This window comes from Rana temporaria, chromosome 3, assembly GCF_905171775.1.
Source record: "Rana temporaria chromosome 3, aRanTem1.1, whole genome shotgun sequence".
NCBI lineage: Eukaryota > Metazoa > Chordata > Amphibia > Anura > Ranidae > Rana > Rana temporaria.
In genome coordinates, this window is record NC_053491.1 from 102,299,931 (window position 1) to 102,323,474 (window position 23,544).

General features: G+C 44.4%; 1 protein-coding gene across 3 annotated transcripts in view; it reads right to left on the reverse strand.

Annotated features, from left to right (window-relative positions):
* TMEM266 (transmembrane protein 266) overlaps positions 1–23,544 on the reverse strand; it is a 75,412-nt gene that overhangs the window by 18,766 nt on the left and 33,102 nt on the right. For all 3 annotated transcript variants that reach the window (XM_040343123.1, XM_040343121.1, XM_040343122.1), the window contains exons 6-9: positions 17,461–17,517; positions 10,546–10,684; positions 8,175–8,290; positions 2,601–2,778 (exon numbers count right to left, since the gene is read on the reverse strand). In XM_040343123.1, coding sequence (XP_040199057.1) covers positions 2,601–2,778; positions 8,175–8,290; positions 10,546–10,684; positions 17,461–17,517 — 490 coding nt within the window. The remainder of the gene's footprint in view (positions 1–2,600; positions 2,779–8,174; positions 8,291–10,545; positions 10,685–17,460; positions 17,518–23,544) is intronic.

Sequence of the window (23,544 nt, forward strand, 5' to 3'; positions counted from 1 at the left end):
TCTCCACAACTTCATCCCTGACCTGTCTGGTGTGCTTCTTGGCCTTCATGATGCAGTTTGTTCGCAAAAGGTTCTCTAACAAATCTCTGAGGGCTTCACAGAACAGCTATATTTATACAGAGATTAAAATTACACACAGGTGGACTTTTTTTTTCTCTAATTAGGCGACTTCTAAAGGCAATTGGTTCCACTGGATTTTAGTTAGGTGGCCGAATACATGCCACACTTTTCAGATATTTGTAAAAAAAAAAAAAAAAAAATTGAAAACCATTTTATCATTTTCCTTCCACTTGACAATTATGTGCCACTGTGTTGGTCAATCACATAAAATCCCTTAATGTTTTTGGTTGCATCATGAAAAAACTTTTCATGGAGTATGAATGCTTTTTCAAGGCACTGTATCAGTCATACTTTGAGAGTCCACATCATAATCCCAATTTACATTAGGGTGCAGATGAGAGTACCCTCCCACCCACAACAGATTGTGGGTTGCATGGGGTCTGCAGGCCAAAGTTTGAAGAGTCCTTCTGTAATAGGTCAGGTCACTGATCCCCATTTGTTCAGGAGTGGATGTAGTTCTTGAAGGGGTTTATATGAATTAAGTGAAAGAGTGCATAAAGTTGAACGCCAGCCCTGCCTTCTCATTGCCTGGCTGGAGGACATCCAGCATCATCTAGCTCTTTCCTCCCCAGTCTTACTGTTCCCAGCTTGCCCCTTTCCTTCATTGCATTTTAGTTCTTTCAATCATAGAGGCTCATCATCACATGTGGGCTTTACATCAGGCAATCTGTATGCAAATGCAGTCTGCTTAAGAACACCCACTCATCCAGATAGACACCCCCGCCCCCTCCCCCCCCCCACCACCACTCCAATCAAGCCATTTCCATATTTGCAAAACTTCTACCAAGAGCCACCTAACTGCTTGCATTAGTTTGATGGCGTTTTAGAGGCGTGCTGAGGTAGGGCGCTTTGATGTTTTATGAGGCTATGTATAATCGCCTAGGCAATTCAAGGAAAGTGTGAGCAGGTACCTGTCAAACTAGGTACCCGCCCGCCTCTCTCTCTCAAAAAAAAAGCAAAGCACAAATTGCAACATGCAGTACCCATGGCAACCAATCAGCATCCACCTTGCAAAGGTCTGGCCTCTTAAAGTGGAGGTTCACCTGGAAATGTTAATTTTTAACATTAGATTGATGCTCATTTTGTCAAGGGGAATCAGGTAGTTTTTTTAAAATCGAAGCCGTACTTACCGTTTTAGAGATACATCTTCTTCGCCGCTTCCGGGTATGGGCTGCGGGACTGGGCGTTCCGATTTGATTGACAGTCTTCCGACAGTCGCATCTATCGTGTCGCGATTTTCCGAAAGTAGCCGAACGTCGGTGCGCAGGCGCCGTATAGAGCCGCACCGAAGTTCGGCTTCTTTCGGCTACTCGTGACGCGATGTATGCGACCGTCGGAAGCCTGTCGGAAGACTGTCAATCAAATAGGAACGCCCAGTCCCGAAGACCATACCCGGAAGCGGCGGAGAAGATCGCTCTCTAAAACGGTAAGTACTGCTTTGTTTTTTAAAAAAACTACCCGATTCCCCTACACAAAATGAGCATGAATCTAATGTTAAAAAAAAAATTCGGGTGAACTCCCGCTTTAAGTTTTAATTGAATTCTACAGATAATTGTACTTACAGCATAGCCCATTGCACTGTCTCAATATATATTAAATAAGGCCCAAAATTGTAGCTGCAATGATGAAGCAATGGCAGTAAAGCGATCTGGTCATTAACAGGAAGAGCAGAGAGTGGAGTTTATTTTAGTGGCTTGGTTGGCATGCTGTCACATGGGTGGTTGTTGCTGTGGTAAGATGCTTAGTGCAGAATCAATGTTTCTACAGAAAGGTTTCCGTTGGTTAAGCAAACTGCATTTCACACACTTGATCTCAATCTGTATGCAGGAGTATATTATAAGAGAAGCTAGGTTAAAAATAATGAACATGGGTTCAAAATACAAAGATTGTAAAAACACCTTCTGATATGACGACGCCAGATTTATAGCAGATAATTAGCAATATTTCACTGTACCCATAGACAAGGTTTCCAATGGTTCTGAACATGTGATATGTGATGTAAAAGCTGGAACTTGAATGAGCAGGACATGGACAGCATCTCTTACAAATACCATTTAGGCCACAGCTTTTGCCAAAAATATACAACCATGAACCATCATATTTGCAAAATAAAAAAAGACAACCAGAGTCCTTGGAAACCCATTATGTTGGTAAAGGTTGAATGCAGAAAAAAAACGTGGAAGATCCAACTTTATGTACTGCCACAATACCATCTGTGAATGAACCACTTACCTGAGATAGTTCATCTCTATGGTCTTATTTGAGGACTGTTAATGATCACAGAGCAAAGTTAGTGATCAGCAAATAGGAATATGGTACAAATAATGGTCATGAACTAGATGCAAGCCTATCTGAAACAGAGGCACCTTGTGTTATCTTCATACTCTATAAATACTGAGAGGGGAATTTTTGACCCGCAGGTTGTATACACCCAATACTTATGTAGATACTGTACATCAGTAAGTACGTTTTGTACTCACCATGTGCTAGTTCTGTGATATTCTCTGTAGCCTCCTCATCAGAATCCCTGTTTGCCATGACCTTGAACCTGTCGCCTTTGTTTTGAAAGTCATGTGGAAGTTTTAAAGCTCGTTCTCTCTCTGCAACCAAATCCAGGTCTTGCTGAGCAAGATGTGCCCTCAGCTGCCTGATCTCAAACTGAAAAACAGAAGAGATGGTAAATATTGGCTCATTTAGAAATCATATTAAGATATTTTCTTAAGAAAAGTTTAAACAGCAAAAGTTTGAATTGTTTTTATTTTTTTGTGTGCAATTCCAACCATCATACTTTCCTAGACCCAGATTGGTAGCATGAATACATAAACCGGCATAGAGAATTAGGCAAAGATTTTCTCTAGTAAAGAAGTTAAAAAAAGAAGATTTGGCTGAATCACATTTTGTGCTAATGACCCAAGGTGCTGGCTATGGTAAGAAAAAATTAAACTACTGCCATCTAGTGTTCAAAAATTAAAAATGATGGCATTTGCATTTTGCCATCAATTGACTCGAAAGACCAAGCCGTATCATAGGCAGCTGCCTAATTATGAGCCCTTTTACAGCATCCCATAATTATTGTCCTCTGCTAGATGCTTTTAGCATGAAGATCCTGGACATGACAGTGTCAAAAGTTTAGCTTCATAGAACACAATATCAGCCATCAAGTTTGACCGTCATTAATTCATGTTCTTCCCTCTCTCAGGACTGTTACTGCCAGTCTACCTGAAAATGTCAGTAGTTTATATTTTGTATACCCCAACAGAGATATTTAACTTATACACAAAGTATTAAAGTCCCTGGCCTCCTTTCACTATCCCGGCGCTCAGGAATTCACAGTATCTAAGTAACTTAGGTGTACAGATAAATAAAATATAATAATATAATGTTGCCACTAAAAATTATCATAAAATTAAATATGTATATATAAAAAATATAAAAAATTCAGCAGCCGCTTTAAAAAATTAATATGTAAAGCAAAGATAGTAAAAACAACAAGTCTGTTCAAGTCCTGTAATTTACTAAAGCAGCGCTAATTATCACTCCACTCAGTGTGACCAATCTTTTCTTATAAGAAGTTCATAAGAATTATGGGACAGAGGGAATATGTCCAGGTGAACCCACAAGTGCTTAATGTTGACCTACGGAGGTGCTCTTCGCTCCAAACAGCTTCCACCGTGTGTCACACACCCTTTCGGGTATATACTCACCAAAAGGTTGCGTTTAGTAGGCACTAAACATACAGTATATTCAATCCTCTCCCATATTCGTACTAGAATCGATCTCCCAAACAGGCTCTTTCGATCTCCTCAGATGTCCCAGGTTTATAAAGGGAAGAAAGACTCACAATAGTGTAATCACATTTCTCTTGTTTTATTTATAAATCCTTCATGACATTGAAGGATTGAATATACTGTATGTTTAGTGCCTACTAAACTCAAACTCTTGGTGAGTATATACACGAAAGGGTATGTGACACACGGTGGAAGCTGTTTGGCGTGAAGAGCACCTCGTAGGTCAACATTAAAGCGGGGGTTCACCCTATTAAAAAAAAAAAAAAATTGTTTCCTCTAGCATAAAATTAGGCATAGTAGCGCGAGCTACAGTATGCCTGTATTTATTTTTTTAGCCCGGTACTCACTGTGCAATCGTATATTGAAGATTCCGACTCCCCGCATGGAATGGGCGTTCCTATCCAGAGGGAAGGTGATTGACGGCCGGCTCTGGCACGTCACGCTTCTCCGGAAATAGCCGAAATAGGACTTGGCTCTTCACGGCGCCTGCGCATAGTCTGTGCGCAGGCGCCGTATAGCGCCGTGAAGAGCCGAGACCTACTCCGGCTGTCTTCGGGGAGCGTGACGTGCCAGAGCCGGCCGTCAATCACCTTCCCTCTGGATAGGAATGCCCATTCCCCGCGGGGAGTCGGAATCTTCAATATACGATTGCACAGTGAGTACCGGGCTAAAAAAATAAATACAGGCATACTGTAGTTTGCGCTACTATGCCTAATTTTATGCTAAAATCTTGTTATGGAGGGTGAAACACCGCTTTAAGCACTTGTAGGTTCACCAGGACATATTCCCTCTGTCCTATACTTCTTCTGAACTATTATAAGAAAAGATTGGTCACGCTGAGTGGCGTGATAATTAGCGCTGCTTTAGTAAAATTACAGGACTTGAACAGGCTTGTTGCTTTTACCATCTTTGCTTTAGATATATTGACCTACTGCAAAGATATATTGACCTACTGGAAAGTTTGGGTTGTGTTATCCAGTGGAGAGCACAGATTTATTTTATATTATCATGAAACGCGTTCAACATCATATGCAGGAGAAAACATTAGAAAGATCAGGATAGGTATAGAAATGTATTTTGGCTGTTTTTTAACAAGGTTATACTGAGAAGAGGAGAAAGTAGTGCAGTTTTGCAAAGGATTGGTAAGATGTAGGAATTTTCATAATTTGAAGAGAAGTAAAAAAAAAAACGGCATTGAAAAAAATCTCATCACCTCTCTCAGCCAAGTTATTCTGTGCATCTCCGTTGACCTGCAAGGCTATGGCCTGTGGTTGGCATGCCAAGGTAGGGATCTCTGCATTTATATAATGACTCCTTAGAAAACAGAGACACAATTATTGATACTCACTAAGTGATCGCAAAAGCATGCCAGGCAGTAACCTGTGACGCAAGCCAGGCATAGTGTGCTTAGAATCAAAACTAAAACATCTGCACAAAGTACAGCTGCAATGAAAAGGGAAGGTAGCCTTGTCTGTTCACCTGCTGTGTTGTGTAGAACCGGACTGTCTTCCAATAATTTATATGGAAAATTTAGATTTTTATATAGGACGACTATATTCTTCCAATCATGCAGCAGAAATGATCTGCGAGAGCAAGAATAAAAGAAAACTTGCTTCTAAGCTTAGGATCACTACTTTACTATAACTTTGCACGGGCTTGGTCACCACCACTTATAAAACATTTTTGTGTTCTACAGATTCCGTTCAGGAAAATGTGGCGTTTCGTTTTTGACATGCTTAACTTTTCCTAAGAGATATGGAAGCTGCCTTTGTGGATTTCACCATTAACATACTATTTGTCTGGCCATTACATGATCCCTTGGACACGAATAAATGGGGTTTCTGACTCGGCACAAGTTTGTAACTTTGGAAAGTTCGAGTAAAATCCGAACTCCTGATTTACATACTTTTTTTTTTTCTGTAGAGGCTGCATACTTCCTTACTTTAAAGCTGACCTCCAGGCAAACGGACAAATACAAAAAGATAAAAAGCAAATCATTTGGCAGGTCAAACATCACCCATATACTGGGGGTACTCCTGATTAAGCACTTGTGACAAACTGTGCAGGGTAGGGAATGGGACAATGTACCCCGACATCACACAAGTAAGGGGGGAGAACACATTCTGCAGTAGGTTGGAGGGAGTGATGCACTCCTCCTGTACAATAGTATTTTACTCCGAGTGCCAAGTGATTTTACTGCATGGATTTATTGGTTTTGAATACAATTTTATAACAATTACGCTTAAGTTAACTGGTCATCTCCATTTGGTCTGTTTCCATTGGGGTTATTTCTGTGGTGGTAGAACAGATCCCTGTCTGAACAAAAGAAACACCTGCTTATGCTGCACATCGATTGACACCGCAAAGAATCCAAGATTGTACACTTCTCTTTATTGTTTTACTTTAGGAGTGAAAAATCTGGGGATTGGACTGCACTGTAGGATTTCCACAATATGAAGTTTACACATGATATATAATTTGCACTTATTTCATACTGAGATTATTGTACTCTTATTTATTTTGTTTATTTACTGCACTGATTACAGTTGTTTTGCATTTTGAGATTATATTATATATATGTATATATATATATATATATATATATATATATATATATATATATATATATATATATATATATATATATATATATATATATATATATATAAAATATTATATTATATTCTATACACACACACATTCTTTTTAGTCACCATATACTGTCTTGGTAGGGAAGATGATGTTTACCTCTGCCGCAATAAATTAAGACCTAAGCCTAGTACATATTGGCCGAATGTTGGCTGGGAACGGCCAGTTCAATAGAAACCAGGTGACATTCGGCCCGCTTGTACAGCAGCCGGCTTCTGTTGAAGGCTCATGAGCGAAAAAGGTCAGCCATTGTCTGACAGCCTCGATAAGGAGCTGGTCGGCAGAGGTGGCTGACATGAGTGTTCTGGCGGGGGGGCCACCTCTGTCAGAACAAAAATAGCTCAGCAGGGGAGATCACTGTACTAACAGATTGTTAGTACAGCGGCTCCTACCTGAACTGTCAAGGCTTTATTTGTTCAACCCAGCGGGTTTAAAAAAAAAAAAAAAAAAAAGAAGAAGTAGTGTATACAAGGCTTTACAGGTCCCCTCCCCACCCCACCGGACTGCACAGTGAAGGGAGAAGCAGCACACTACTGAACTCATCTTCTGACAGCATTTTTTTTGTTAGCATATGAGCACTACATCACACCTGACTGGCTCCTTGTTCTACTTCTCCCTTTCCAAACCTGAGCTGTAGAGCGGAATGCAAAAACCTGATGTCAAGTCAAATTCAGGTACTCGCATTACTTGGACTTAAAATAATGTTTTTTAACTCAATGTAAAATAATTTTGTCCAAGACCATTGAGGAATACAGCTTGACCATGATAAGCAACCTACTACTGCCATCTACAGGAGGAATGGACACTAGGCACATAAACTGAAGGCCCAGCTCCCTTGAGGCTATATAATTCCTTCCCACCTGCTCAGTTGTGGCTAATCATCCATAAAGAGAATGGCAACATATGAAGCAGCGGCGGCGGCCGGTGGTCATTTTGTTTTGGGGGGGTGACTAACAGTACCAGTCAGTCAGCTCGTCAGTCGGGTCTGGTGCACTTACCCCATCTATGGTGGGCAGCGCTTTTCCTGGGCTTCACTGGCATCTTCCCCTGCTCGGCAGCATCGGCAACGTATTTCCCTTCCCCTGCTCTCCACGGGCATTGTGGCAGCCAATTGGGACGCCTCTCGGTAAACGGGTCTCAAACCCGCTTCTGGTTGGCCGGATTGAGGATCAGTGTTTCAATAGGGAATATTCATTCGCTGCTGTAACACCTGGGAGAGATCATAGCGCAATGCTCTGCTCCTTATTTTGAAGCCTTTGGCTCTAATCAGGTGCTTCAAAAAAACACCCCCGCCCTGCGTCCTGAAAGGGGCCGGATGTATGAATAATAGGTGGCGGCCGTGAATAGAGGGGGTAACGCTTGGGCGCCCCCAATGATAAGCGGGAGGGAAGTGTCCTCAATAGATTCTGAGAAAAGAATTTTATGGCGGGTACAAAAATCCTTTGTTTTCCATGGAGCTGGATGAGAAACCTATGGATATCCCAAAGCAGTCTAAACCAAGGGTTGTTTAATGATGCATTAATGTACAGTATAAAATAATGTATAATACTTGCAGCACATCTCACTGTAGCACACTGTAAGCACCCAGCAACTGCCATCTACAGAGATTCAACTGACCGCTTGCTCTTGGCACATCTGTGTCAGTCTGTCCAGCTGCTCCTCCTGGATGAGTTTAGCCTTCTCATATTGCTGCACTGCAATCTCCATCTCTACTTTCACAGGTAAGATGCAAGCTGCAGAAAACAGGAGAAAAAAAATAAAAAAATAAAAACCCACACATTGGCCCAGATTCAAGAAGCACTTGCGCCCGCGCAACCATAGTTGCGCGGCGCAAGTGCTTACTTGCTCCGGTGTAACGAGTGCTCCTGATTCAGGAACCTCGTTACACCGAATGCAGCCTAGTATGTGACAAACATAAGCCTCCTTATGCCTTCACATCCCAGGCTGCATTCTTGCGTTGGCCGCTAGGGGGCGCGGCCTTTGTGATCGGCGTGTAGTATGCAAATTGCATACTACCACCGATTCACAAAAGTTGCGCGGGCCCTGCGTACGCAAGGTACGGAGTTTCCGTACGGCGCCTTTAGCATAAGGCTGCTCCTGCTAATAGCAGGCGCAGCCAATGCTAAAGTATAGCTGCGCCTCCCGCCCGTGAAATTTAAATTTCACGTCGTTTACGTAAGTGAACCGTGAATGGCGCTGGACGCCATTCACGTTCACTTAGAAGCAAATGACGTCCTTGCGACGTCATTTGCCGCAATGCACGTCGGGAAAGTTTCCCGACGGAGCATGCGCTGTTAGCTCGGCGCGGGAGCGCGCCTAATTTAAATGATTCCCGCCCCCGGCGGGATCATTTACATTAGGCGCCCTTACGCAGGGCTAATTAGCATAGCGCCCGCGCAATTTACAGAGCTACTGCTCCGTGAATCACTGGGCAAATGGAAATATTTGCGTGGGCGCAGAGAAAAATCTTTGCTCTTTCCCCACGCAAATATTGCTCCATTCTACCTGAATCTGGGCCACTGTTTAGCCACTTGCCTTTTCTGGAACTTTTTGTTAAAAGTTTAAAGCAGTATTTTTTTCCAGAAAATTACTTAGAACCCCAAACATTATATATACAGTATTTTTTTTTAGCAAAGACCCTAGAGAATAAAATGGTGATCATTGCAATATTTTGTCGCACAGTATTTGCGCAGCGGTCTTTCAAACACATTTTTTTGGGGGGAAAAATACACATTCAATTTTGTTAATGTAAAAAACCCACACAAGATAGATAACCCATTTTTTTTGAAAAATAAGAGAGATGATGTTACGCCGAGTAAATAGATACCAAACATGTCATGCTTTAAAATTGCGCACATTTGTGGAATGGCGACAAACTTAAAAATCTCCATAGGGGATGCTTTAAAAATGTTTACAGGTTACCCACTTATGCCGCGTAGACACGATCGGTCAAATGGACCATTTACATTGGTTAACCGATGAAGCTGACTGATGGTCAGTCGTGCCTACACACCATCGGCTAAAAAAACGATCATGTCAGAACACGGTGACGTAAAACACAACGATGTGCTGAAAAAAACGAAGTTCAATGCTTCCAAGCATGCGTCGACTTGATTCTGAGCATGCGTGAATTTGTAACCGATGGACGTCCCTACAAATGATCGTTTTTTTTCTATCGGTTAGGTATCCATCGGTTAAATTTAAAACAAGATTGCTTTTTTTAACCTATGGATAAATAACCGATGGGGCCCACACACGATCGGTTTGGCCGGATGAAAACGGTCCATCAGACCGTTCTCATCGGTTTGACCGATGGTGTGTACGCGGCATTAGAGTTACAGAGGAGGGCTGGACCTAGAATTATTGCTCTCACTCTAATGTTCATGACAGTAACTCACATGTGTTGTTTGAACACCGTTTACATATGCCTGCAAGACTTGCGTTGGCGTTCATTTATGCAAGCAAGCACAGCGCAATGGGGCACTTTAAAAAAAAATATTTCTACACAGTCCCTTTGGTTTTATTTTTTTTGCGCACTTTTATTCCTATTACAAAAAATAAAAATAAAAAATATGGCCCGGGACCGGAAGTGATGTCATACGTTGCGCCGGTCCTCCAAGGACATAGAGACGAGTATCAGCCACCTTGGCCTTGTTTGTCTCCACAGCCAGCTCCCACCAGCATCTAAATTGCTCACAGGCTTCACCAATCGGTCAGGTAGGCCTGGAAATGACCGGGGAATCGCTAGGGGGCAGAGCCATGGAGCGAGATCAGTAAACGCTACAGATATATGTGCTTTGTTCACATTTTATGACTGAGGTTTACAACCACTTTAACTGCTGTTCGCCAATTTACAATTATTTAAGTCTACAAAAATATTAATAGAAAAATACAAAAATGTCAATGACTGCATATAACCAAAATATGGCAACTGACCACACTTAATCAACTATTTGATAGTCCTGTATAGAAGGTGAACCTGACTCACCATCAAAAATTCTCTTTACTCTCCAAATCCTCAGGGAAATGAAGAGACTGATGGCATCCCATGGACTACTTGGTCCATTAGCCACAGTGGATGCAACCATTGGAGCTAGAGAGAGAATAACGACAGCCCCATCCAGTACCTGTCAAACACACAGAAGGGCAATTAAAAAAGAGAAAAAAAGAGAACAGCTGAAAATTAAAACACAGAGAATTGCATTTCAACAGAATAACAGGCCTGTTTTTGGTGTATCATTAGATCTTTTATTAAAAAATAATTATGCCGCGTACACACGATCGGTTCGTCTGATGAAAACTGTCTGATGGACCGTTTTCATCAGACGAACCAATCGTGTGTGGGCCCCATTGTTTTTTTTATCCATCGGTGAAAAAACTAGGAACTTGTTTTTAAAATGATCTGATGGTTAAAAAAAACGTTAGAAAAAAACTATCGTCTGTGGGCACGTCCATCGGTTAAAAATCCACGCATGCTCAGAATCAAGTCGACGCATGCTTGGAAGCATTGAACTTCATTTTTCTCAGCACGTCGTTGTGTTTTACGTCACCGCGTTCTGACACGATCGTTTTAACCGATGGTGTGTAGGCAAGACTGATGAAAGTCAGCTTCATCGGATATCTGATGAAGAAATCCATCAGACCGTTTTCATCGGATGAACCGATCGCGTGTACAGGGCATTACAATAATCTGAAACCCTTGGCAGGTTATTGGATAATAATCCTGCTGAATACATTAGAAAATACTTTAGGCTATGGAGAATACCTGGTGATCCTGCCACGAAGATCACTTTGGAGGCACTTCCACTACAGTGACAACCTCATGTGTCTGTCTTCTGCATTGTCATCCAGCCGCTCACTCTTGTAATAGAGACTGCAAGTGACCATGCTGGACACACATTGCAAAGGCATGGTCCACCCTGGTCTCCATACCCACTTGCCGACCTCCTCATGTACATTTACGTCAGCAGAATGGCACGGACAGGCACAATCACGTACCTGTACGTGCCCTGCTTGACGTGGGTGGGGGGTCCGATCGGGACCCCCCCCCCCCGGTACATGCGGAGGTCGGGTCCCCTCGGGGAGCGATCCGGGACGACGGCGCTGCTATTTGTTTATAGCCGCTCCGTCGCGATCGCTCCCCGGAGCTGAAGAACGGGGAGAGCCGTGTGTAAACACGGCTTCCCCGTGCTTCACTGTGGCGGCGCATCGATCGAGTCATCCCTTTTATAGGGAGACTCGATCGATGATGATGTCAGTCCTACAGCCACACCCCCCTACACTAGTAAACACATACACAGTGATCCCTAAATGTTACAGCGCCCCCTGTGTTTAACTCCCAAACTGCAACTGTCATTTTCACAATAAAGAATGCAATTTAAATGCATTTTTTGCTGTGAAAATTACAATGGTCCCAAAAATGTGTCAAAATTGTCCGAAGTGTCCGCCATAATGTCGCAGTCACAAAAAAAAAAAAAAAAAAAAAAAAAAAAAAAATCGCTGATTGCCGCCATTAGTAGTAAAAATAAAAAAATAAAAATAAAAAAAAAATATCCCCTATTTTGTAAACGCTATAAATTTTGCGCAAACCAACCGGCCTAAACTGAGGAAAAATAGGATTTTTTGTACTCACCGTAAAATCCTTTTCTCTGAAGTCCATGGACGGACACAGCTCCTTAAATCTTGACAAGTGGGTTATGTTCCCTGTTTACAGGAGAGGACTAGGCAGAAACATGTTAAATAGTTAAATACATGTTACATTAACAGAGTTGAACAGCCCCGCCCAGGGGGCGGTCCCTCCAGACATAACCCTCCTCACTGCAGCTTGCAGCCTCAGTTCGTAACAAGCAGTACAAACCTAAAAAGGAGGGGTGGGAGCTGTGTCCGTCCATGGACTTCAGAGAAAAGGATTTTACGGTGAGTACAAAAAATCCTATTTTCTCTTATTGTCCATGGACGGACACAGCTCCTTAAATCTTGACAAGTGGGACGTCCCCAAGCAGTGTCAAAAAACGAGGGGTGGGAAATATATCAGTAAAAACAATTTTAACTTCACCCCAAAACAAGCAGAGCTCCTCAACGGAGGAGGTGCAACTTTAAACAGCCGCCGGCAAAAACTAGCGGCTGAAAAAAAAAACATCATAAGATGCACTCACAGCAACCATGTAAATTCTGGAAAAAGCGTGAACGGACGAGCAAATCGCCGCCTCGCACACCTGTGAGACCGACGCATGATGTCGGGAAAAAAAAAAAAAAAAAAAAAAAAAAAAACCCAGGAAGCACCAATTGCCCTGGTCGAAAGTGCCGTGACCGGAAAGGGGGGCCCGCCCTTAGGAGCATAGGCCTGTATGACGGCCTGCCCGATCCACCGAGAAATGGTGGTCGACGAGACCGCCAGGCCCTTTTGTGGACCAGACACCGACACAAAAGAGAGTCAGAAGCTCCGAAATGGAGCCGTAGTAGGCTGGTATACCCGCAAAGCGCGTACCACGCCTAAAGTATGAAAGGCCGAAACCTCCTTCGGAAGAAGGGAAGGTCGCGGGCGCACCATCACCTAATCCTTATGGGGGATCAAGCATGGCGGCTTGCAAGACAAGACCGCCAACTCAGAAACCCCTCTAACAGAGGTAAAGGCCACTAAAGGGGCCACCTTCTGAGATAGTGTCAAGAGAAAATCTCTCTGATGTTTCCAAAAGGAAGGTTCCTGAAGAACCGAGAGCACCAGAGTCAAAACTCATGGGGGAAGAGATGGGCCAAGAGGGGAAAGTATATGACAAACCCCTTGCACACAAAAAAAGGGGACCCACCAGGGAACGGGCCGCAAAAAGGCCACTAAAAGAACACAGCCAAGGCTGAAATCTGCCCCCAAACGGTGCTTTAAGCAATTTTTAGATCCAATCCAAGCTTTAAAAACAGCAGGACCCTGGACATTGAAAGTACGCCCGTGGACGTCACTCCATCCCTTCGCACCAAGAGAGGTGCGACGGTAGATCCTCCGGAAGAAGACTACGGTGCCCTGTTGAGATGACCGAGTCAGACAGACCCTGGTCACCTAAAGTCTGGCTTCCAATATCCACTGGAAAACCAGGGTGTGGAACTGGGCATACAGTACCACCTTGAAGGAGGCTACCCACAGACCCTGAACCAGCAGGCGCCCGGAGAGAAGACCGATTGCGTGATGCCAATACCTTCTCCGCAGACTGAAGAGTCTGCAATTTCTCCAGGGGAAGAAGGACCTTTGCCACTGAGGAGTCTGGATCAACACTAGATACTCCAACGCTGAGTCGGAACCTAGCATGCCCATAATTTGAACCCTGGGTCGCACACATGTAGGGCAGGCTTGCTGCCACTGAGCTACACTTTCTGGCCTAAACGTTTAACATCCACCCGAATCTTCGGAGGGTCTGAATGGGAATAACCCATCCACTAGGTCGGAGACAGAAGCTGCTCTCAGAAGAAAGTCTTCAAAGTAGCCAATGAGGCAAAGCCTCGCTGTCCCAACAAAATTCAAATAAGTGCGAGCTCCTAGCTGAAAACCCATGGTGCTGACGCCAGATCAAAAGGGAGGGCCACAGGCTGACAGAGACCCTTCTCTCATCACGAAGCACAGAAAAAAACACTGACATGTGCAAAACGGGACATGCATGTATGCGTCCCTGATGTCCGAGGACGTCAGGACATCCCCCGGATGAAGCGCAGCTACCACCGAACAAATGGATTCCATGCGGAACTACCCGACGTTCACAAAGGTATTTAGGGCCTGAGGCCCATAGAAAACCCCAAAACTCTCGTCCTGCAGGAAAGGTAAAATTACCTTGCAGCTTAGCAAATCCCACACTGCCCAAGGCAGACCGACGTGCCGGGAGGGGAAGACACAAGGACAGAACTTTGTTCTGTGGATAAGAGGAAACCCTATCTAGTACTCCGAAGAGACCACCTCGCAGACCCACTAGTCGGAGAGCAGGGAGGTTTCACTGAATTGTGAACCTGCAAGCCGCCCCTCCCACCTAGAGACAGGGAAGGAAGGCTATATACATTGGCAGGATTTGGGTGCCGGCGTGATCGGCTTATGCACCCAGGGACAGATTAGTCCCCCAGCTGGGCCTTTGACGGCCTGGGAGGGTTGCCCCTAAATAATACACACACATAGTGTGTATGTATATTATGTAGGTGTATGCACACATGTCTTTGGAGGAAACCGGAGTACCCGGAGGAAACCCACACAGACACAGGGAGCGACAATGCAAGCTCCAGGCAGATTGGCGTCAGTGTGCAGATTGGCGTCAGTGTGCAGATTCGAACCAATGACTCTTTTGCTGCCAAGTAATGGAGTTAAGCACTACACCACCGTGTGCATAAAACCATTCTGAAACAGACGCCCTGGATAACAAGGGCGCAGCATTCAATGAAGCATCACAGACCTATATGAGGCCCTGGACCAGCTGGTCCGCTAGGCTAATAACCTCAGGAGAGAGTCGGTGCTCCTCCACTGTCTGGTGCCAAATGCTCACTCTGTGAGTTGTATACAGCACTAGGGGTCAGGACTACTCCAAGATGGCCGCCGAGCGTTCAGAACGCGGCCACAGGAAAAAGGCCAGCACAATGTAAGCTGCGCCATAGCGTGGCTACGACAAAATGGGCGCCAATGGGAGTTTTCAATGTAATTGAAAAATCTCCCAAAAAATAGCGCCAGCGACCACTGAGACCCCAGTGTAGTGGCCACAATAGGCCGCAAGCCAGACCCCAGCATGGTAAACATGGAACGGGTCAGTACTTCGGATCTTCTATCAGTCAGATCCATACAAGTAGGGGTTCCCGCCCGGCGGTGAGGGACTACAAAAGCCCTCAGTGGCTTTTCTCATTCTGCATCTCAGAAATTATCAAAGAAGGGCACAGAAGGAAAAAACCTACACAGCGGTCTGATTTGTGTGATCCAAAAAAGACCGAGCCCTCAGCGGAAACCCAGCTGCACTATGCAGCTTAGGAGAGTCCCTTGCAGCAGTAAAAAGCGCACCCATAAATGCCTTATTCTGCCTTTTTTTTTTTTTTTTTTTTTTTAACTAGGTACCTAGTCCATGGCTCCATAACAGAGCATTCCCCAGGGGATAACGGGGGAAGGGGGCACTCTTTTACCGCCCGCCCGCAGTCCACCCCCACCCTGGCACAAACTGTGTCCAGGACTAACAATAAAAACTCTGTGGGAATCACAGGTGCTAACACCTGCTGCCACCACCAGCATGTGGGGAAGGACCCAGATACTGACTCCAATATTTACATATAGTGTGTATTATAATATGCACACCTGTCCATACAAATAGACAAAAGCTCCTAGAGCCCTATTCAGGGCCTCTCACCCACTTGCTGCGCTGACCAGGGGTAACCAGGGGACTCCCTCAGGAGGAGACTGCCCAGCGCTGCCTGTGAGGAAAAGAACCGTGAGGTAACTTTTGCAGGGACCTGTGTTTAAACAGGAAAAGCCTCATAGGGCTGTTTTATTTAAGGATAAGACACAGATACAGCATAAAAAGCAAAACCATTACAGGTGTCACCAATCAGTCAGCGTCTGCTGAAGTATAATCATAAACATCTGTGCTCATCACAGGGCTTTTTACCTCACAGGAAAGCCCAATACAAAAAAGAAAAAGCACAGGCCAGATAACACAGTCCCCTCAGGAAGGCCCCCTCCTCCCTGACAGCGGCAATGTTAGAAATGCAGCAAGGGAAAGGAGCAGGGAAGTAAGGGGAAGGGACCCCCGAACCCCAGGAATGCCCAGCTGTACCAACCCACCGAAGCAGGAGGGACTGTACTTACCCGTCCAAGCGAGGACTCGCTGACGCATTCCTGACAGAACTACAACTGCAATGGAGGTAGCTGTCGGCCCGGTCCACTGTGATTGAGGCAACACCACAGCTCAGTCATATGTGGACCTCGGAGCAAAGCTCACCGGCCACCTCAGGAGTCATGAGGTATGGCGTGGCAGACCAAGCCTCTTTGCAAAGGTGTGCCCACGCTTGCTGGTCGGACTGAGTAGACTACAAGGATCTATAATATCCAGCCTGTCTCTCAGCCAACAGTTGAAAGAAGATTCTTCAAGAAAAAGTAAAGTAAAATAAAATAAAATTTCTCCTCAGGGCGCTGGGCCCAAAGGGAGCCATACGTCCTTCTCCTTTGCTAGGCAGAACGAAACTGAGGCTGCAAGCTGCAGTGAGGAGGGTTATGTCTGGAGGGACCGCCCCCTGGGCGGGGCTGTTCAACTCTGTTAATGTAACATGTATTTAACTATTTAACATGTTTCTGCCTAGTCCTCTCCTGTAAACAGGGAACATAACCCACTTGTCAAGATTTAAGGAGCTGTGTCCGTCCATGGACAATAAGAGAAACATTTTTTTTTAATAATATATGTTTTTGGGGGATATTTATTATAGCAAAAAGTAAAAAATATTGATTTTTTTTCAAAATTGTCGCTCTATTTTTGTTTATAGCGCAAAAAATAAAAACCGCCGAGGTGATCAAATACCACCAAAAGAAAGCTCTATTTGTGGGGAAAAAAGGACGCCAAATTTGTTTGGGAGCCACGTCGCACGACCGCGCAATTGTCTGTTAAAGCGACCTAGTCCCGAACTGTAAAAACCCCTTGGGTCTTTAGCCAGCATATTGGTCTGGGGCTTAAGTGGATAAGGAACCTGCCCTAAGAAATTAGCAGCAGTTGCTGAACTGCATGCATGTGGACAGAAGTGGCTGCAAATAGGCTTCAGGACTGATATGTAACAAAGAATAAGGAAAATATGACAACAATATTTTATTTTTAAAAAGGCCATTTGTTCATGATTATTTTAGCAAACCAAGTGTTACTCTGTTATGGTGTATATGCACTTAAGGAGAAAGAAGAGCAGAAATACTCACCTCAACCTTATTTTCAATGTAATCCCATATGCCAAGGACGGTTATTCTTAGCACAGTCTAAATAAAAGATTACAAAAATAAAAATATATGAATACAAATAAAATAAAAATATATGAATACAAATAAAATAAAAATATAATCTTTTGAATATAATTGCATCTTCATATTTTGCAGCGAGGCAAAACACTTTAACGTGATTGAAAAAGGATCAGATTTTAGTCTAATAAAAATATCAAACATGTTATACTTACCTCCTCTGTGCAGTGGTTTTGCACAGAGCAGCCCCTCTTTTCAAGTCCCCCGAAAGTGCTCCTGGTAACCCTCCCCCCGGTGAGTGCCCCCATAAAAAGCAGCTTGCTATGGGAGCACTAGTGTGTGCTCGCTCCTGAGCTGGCTCTGTGTATCCAAAAAAACTGCAGGGCCCTGCCTACACTCCGTCATCAACAACAGCGGGAGCCAATGACTCCCACTGCCATCTTTGAGCCAATGAGGAGGAAGAGCGCTCTTGTGCACATAACTGGATTAAGATCAGGCTCAGGTAAGTAAGGTGGGGCGCTGCAAAAAAAAAAAACACACACACCTTCTGCCTTTAGAACCACTTTACTGTATATGTACAAGTGTAGAGATAACATATACATCACTATAAACACAATATATCTAAATAGATTACCTGCAGTTCATGCACTTGTCAGTGTTAAAGTGATTGTAAATGATCACCTTGTAAAATAACACATTCAGTTTAAAATGGAAATTAAATGCAAAACATTTTTGTATAGGCATTAAAAAAATGTAAGTGATCACATTCCCTCTGTTCTCAGCTGCATACGAGCTGCATGGAGTAGAAGCAGCAGTACTTTGAGCTTCCCAGTGAATGGTTGTGCAGCAGGGGCATATCAGGACAAGTCTTATCATTGGAGGAGAGCATAGCGAGTTCCCAGCATAACTAAAGAATAGGGATGGGATGTTTAGATCGTACCCACCAGGAAACCATCACTGCACACTGCCAACCCTAGGCAGTGATCAGGGTACCAGAGATTTTTTAATAAATCGGAGAGTATCTACGATATAATTCTATTATTGCTATGTAATATTGTTCCTTTTGTCATGTCATGTTTTTAACTGATCATTACATGTTTGTGTGATCAAATTTTATGTGTAATAAATACTTTTTACTCTGTACTTGTGGTGTTGTTGCTTTTAAAGTCCCAAGCAGGGAGGGGGGGGGGGTGTTTCCTTTTCTCCTGATCCTAGGAAGTGAGGCATTTCCCCGCCCGCAGCTGCACATACACACGTTGCCTACGATTGGCAGTGTGCAGTGATGGCTTCCTGGCAGGTACGATCCAAACGCGCTTGAGAGCATCATTACTGGAGAACTGAACACGGTGTGCTCTCCTAGTTAGTGTGGTCAGTTTTTAATAGGAAAGCAGGATCTGGCAGTACTGCCAGGGATTTCACATAAAGGAAGCATACAAAGAGAACAGGATAGTTTTTCATAGACATACATGGTAAAGCAGACATATCAGAAATATGAAATGTTGGGATAACCCCCCCCCCCCCCCCCCAATTTATACTTACCTTGGTAGATGCAAGGCGTCTCTGCCTGTCCCCTGGCGTCTCTGCACTGAGAACCGAGCCACCGAACATTGCCAATGGCTCAGTTCTCACTTCTCCCCGAGCAGAGCGATGCTGACTATCAGTCAGCATCGCTTCTGCTCTACGTCTCTGCGCTCATTGGAGCGCTGAGCCGTGGAGGGGCAGAGAGCGGCCCTCTCAGCGGCTCGCTAAGACAGCCATCAATCAGGGCAGCTGGTGGATCCAGACTGATGGCAGTGATGTCAGCGGACGGCGAACTTTAGACCGTTCACCGATGAAAACGGGTCACAGGAGTGCAAAACGAATTGCACTCCTGTGACGCAGAGGAGAAGCCCAGCCTAAAAAGCTCAGGCTGGACTTCTTTAAGTACAGCTGCTGCAAAAGCCTTATTGATCTACTAAAAGGTAAATAGGTGTTATTTTGCAAGGGAATTTTCTCTTTGCAAGGTGAATTTTTACCACATTTACTAAGCTAAGAACAAGTGCAAGAAAATAAAAATGTTTGGATGATAGAAGTCAGCAGAGCCCCACCTTATTCACTAAGCTAAAGAAAAACTTCCTTGCAAACTGAACAGGCCATTTGCCTTTACAGCCCCACCCCCTTAGGGTCCTTTCACACGGAGCGGACCGTTTCTGTGTCCGCTCCGTGTGTCCGCCAAAGCTCAGCGGGGATCATCCGTCATCCCCGTTGAGCTGTCGGCGGATAGGGCGGTCCCCGCACACAGTGCAGAGACCGCCCTGTCTCTGCTCCGCTCTCCCCTATGGGGGATCGGATGCAGATGGACCGTCTGTCCGTCTGCATCCGTTCCGTTCCGCCGGACGGAAGAAAAATAGGGTTTCTTCCGTTCGCAAAAGCAGATCCCGACGGACGCGGACGTTAGCGGATGCTCCATCCGCTAACGGATGCGATCCCATAGGGATTCATTACAAGTCCGTAAACGGACTTGTAATAAGCGGACGAATGGTCCGCTAGTGTGAAAGGACCCTTAGTATTTGTGTTTCTGATAAAGCAGTCGCAATTTAAAGCAAAACGAAACCCATCAAATTTAGCCGTTTACCAAAACCGTTCCATTCAAGGCATGCCCTGAATGATAACTGTCAGGCCTCGTACACACGGCCGAGGAACTCGACGTGCCAAACACATAGAGTTCCTCGGCCAGTTCAGCCCTGAAGCCGCCGAGGAGCTCGGCGGGCCGAGAGCTCCCATAGAACAACGAGAAAATAGAGAACATGTTCTCTATTTTCTCGACGAGTTCCTCGGCGGCTCCATCGGGCCGAAAGTGTACACACGACAGAGTTTCTCGGCATAATCCGGCTCTGACCGAGTTTCTCGCCGAATTCTGCCGAGAAACTCTGTCGTGTGTACGAGGCCTCACAGTTGCTTGTTCCCTCAACTGAACTATCGAGCCATCAAATGGCATGTGTCATAACTGATCACATGTGTAACAATGGTAAGTTGGCAGCTTTGTTGGTTGTAAAGAATAGGGGGGGGGGGGTTTGTTGCACTGCTGCAGACACGCACTGACATGCATTGAGATGTACAAGCAGCAGTAGCTGTACATTAACACTGCAGAGGCCATCGCTCTCCTAAACATTCAAATCCTGATGGAGGATTTTGCTACTCCTGAAAACACATTGGCTATTTAAAAGATGATCATTTTCAACATTCTTCTACACTTCCAAAGTCTTTACCCTGGGTCCCTCAGTGGGTATACGGTACCCCTATTTTAAAGCAGCATTAAACCCAAAAATGTAGGTTGCCAATCATTAGATGTGGTGGCTGCATTAGTTTTAAGGCTTTTGTTATTCTGGGGAGAGGGGAAGGTTAGATGGACTAACAGATTCAGATACACCAACAAATTGAAGCCAATCTCCAACTCAAGCCGCATACACACGGCAATTTTTAATGCCATGGAAAAAAAAACGACGTTTTTCTCGATGTGATTCTTGTCAAGCCTGCCTTGGATACACACGATCATCAAAAAAAATGCTTGAGCAAAGCGCGGTGACGTACAACACGTACGACGGCACTATAAAAGGGGAAGTTTCATACAGATGGCACCACCCTTTGGTGAGAGACGATTCGCGCTTTTCAATCTGTTAGGCCCATTTGACATATGCGGACCGTATGTCCGCTTTTTCATCCATCTGTGTACGGATGAAAAAGGGACATACATTGATCCCTATGAGATTGCGGGTGCCAGCGGATGAACATCCACTGACACCTGATCTCATCCGGGTCCGCAATCCTCCGATTCTGCAGATGGAGGAAAACCCTATTTTTCCATCCGTCTGCTGATCGGGTGAACACGGACAGACGGTCTGTGTTCATCTGATCCCCCCATAGAGGAGAGCAGAGAAAAGACAGGGCGGTCCCTGCACAGTGTGCGGGGAACGCCCTGTCATCCGGAAATCCGAGGTTCACGGGGCGGATCATTACTGATTCGCCCCGTGTGAAAGGGCCCTTACAGCGTGAGGAATGTGCCATCTCCATTACAAATGCTAGTTTTACCAGAATGAGTGCTCCCGTCTCATAACTTGGTTCTGAGCATGCGCGTTTTTTTTCTTCCTGTCGTTAAAGCCTACACACGACCGCTTTTCAGGACGTAAAAAAATGACGAGAAAAATTAGAGCAAATTTTTAATGCCCATTTTTCACGTCGAGAAAAATGCTCTGGAGCCTACACACGATCGTTTTTTTTTTTAGTATTTTTTTAACAGAGATGTTTTATTGAAAGACAAAACAATATTACAGCATCACATGGGTATAGTAGCACAGTGAAGCACAAAAAACAGGGACACACGATCATTTTTAATGACCAATTTAAAAAATGGTCTTGTGTACGTGGCAACACTGCCGTTACAGCAACAATTATTTTCTTTTTGAGGTAAAGGTTTTACATAAATAAAAGCTCATCATTTTAAGCAGCCCTGTCACTGGTAAGTGGTTTGTCTCAAAACTCTTAACTGATACATTTGCAGGAGAGCTTGTTCTGTTGAAAAACAGACTTACTGGCCAGATCACCAAATACAAAAAAAAAAAAAAAAGAAGGAAAAAGCCTAAAAAGGAAAAAAAGAACGCAGCCGTCACTTCGAAGAATTGGCAAGCTGCAATATAATATATTCTTTCTTTTGGGTTGAATACCACTTTAAGAGCAGCCTAACCACCATACTGACAATACTAAACCTGCAGGCCTCTGTGTCATAAGAACGATCATAGTGTCAGTTCTGCCGCTTTTCTTACAGGCGACGGAAGGGGACATCCCCCCTCCCGCCGCCATGCGGTGCTTCTCCGGGCTCTCCCGTGCTGCCGGGTGATGACCATAGAGATTTCCGGTGACCAGATAGTCACCAGTCATCTCTATGATCGTCAGAGGCCCGGGTGCGACGTTAGGACGTCACGTCTGACTCACGGTTGCAAACAAAGCCGCGATCGTGATTGGTAAGCATGACATCGAAAAAAATAAAAAATAAATCACGATGTCATGCTTTCCAGCCTGGAGGAGAGATGTGGGGTCTTATTGACCCCACATCTCTTCATACAGCGGACCTGTCACAAACCATTTCTATAACAAGGGATGTTTAAATTCCTTGTAATAGGAATAAAAGTGATAATAAAAAAAAATAAAAAAAGTAAAAGAAAGTGTAAAAAAAAGTAAATAAAATAATAATAAAAAAAAATGTAACAATTTAAAACGCCCCTGTCCCCAGTAACGCACACGCAAGTTCTGCCCACATATGTAAACACCGTTCAAACCACACGTGAGGTATCGCCACGTGCATTAGACATAGTGGTGTAGTGAGTAGCACTCTCGCCTAGCAGCAAAAAGGGTCGCCGATTCGAATCCCGACCACGACCACGACACTACCTGCCTGGAGTTTGCCTGTGCCTGCGTGGGTTTCCTCCGGGTACTCCGGTTTCCTCCCACACTCCAAAGACATGCTGGTAGGTTTTTTGGCTTCTGCCTAAATTGGCCCTAGTATATGAATGTGGGTTAGGGACCTTAGATTGTAAGCTCCTTGAGGGTAGGGACTGATGTGAATGTACATTGTATATGTAAAGCGCTGCGTAAATTGACGGCGCTATACAAGTACCTAAATAATTATTATTATTATTAGAGCGCAAGCAACATTTCTAGCACTAGATCTCCTCTGCAACTCTAAACTGGTAACCTGTAAAAAAAATACAAAATTCAAGCGTCGCCTATGGAGATTTTAAGTACTGAAGTGTGCCGCCATTCCATGCTTGTGCGCAATTTTAAAGCATGACATGTTGGGTATCCATTTTCAATATCATCTTTCACATTCTAGAAAAAAAAAAATTGTGCTAGCTTTACTGATCTGTTATTTTTTAATTCATGAAACAGTCCCCCCCACCCCCCCCCCCCCAAAAAAAGTGTTTGAAAAATTGCTGCGCAAATGCCGTGCGAGATAAAAAGTTGCAACGACCGCCATTTTATTCCCTATGGTGTCTGCTAAAAAAAACATATATC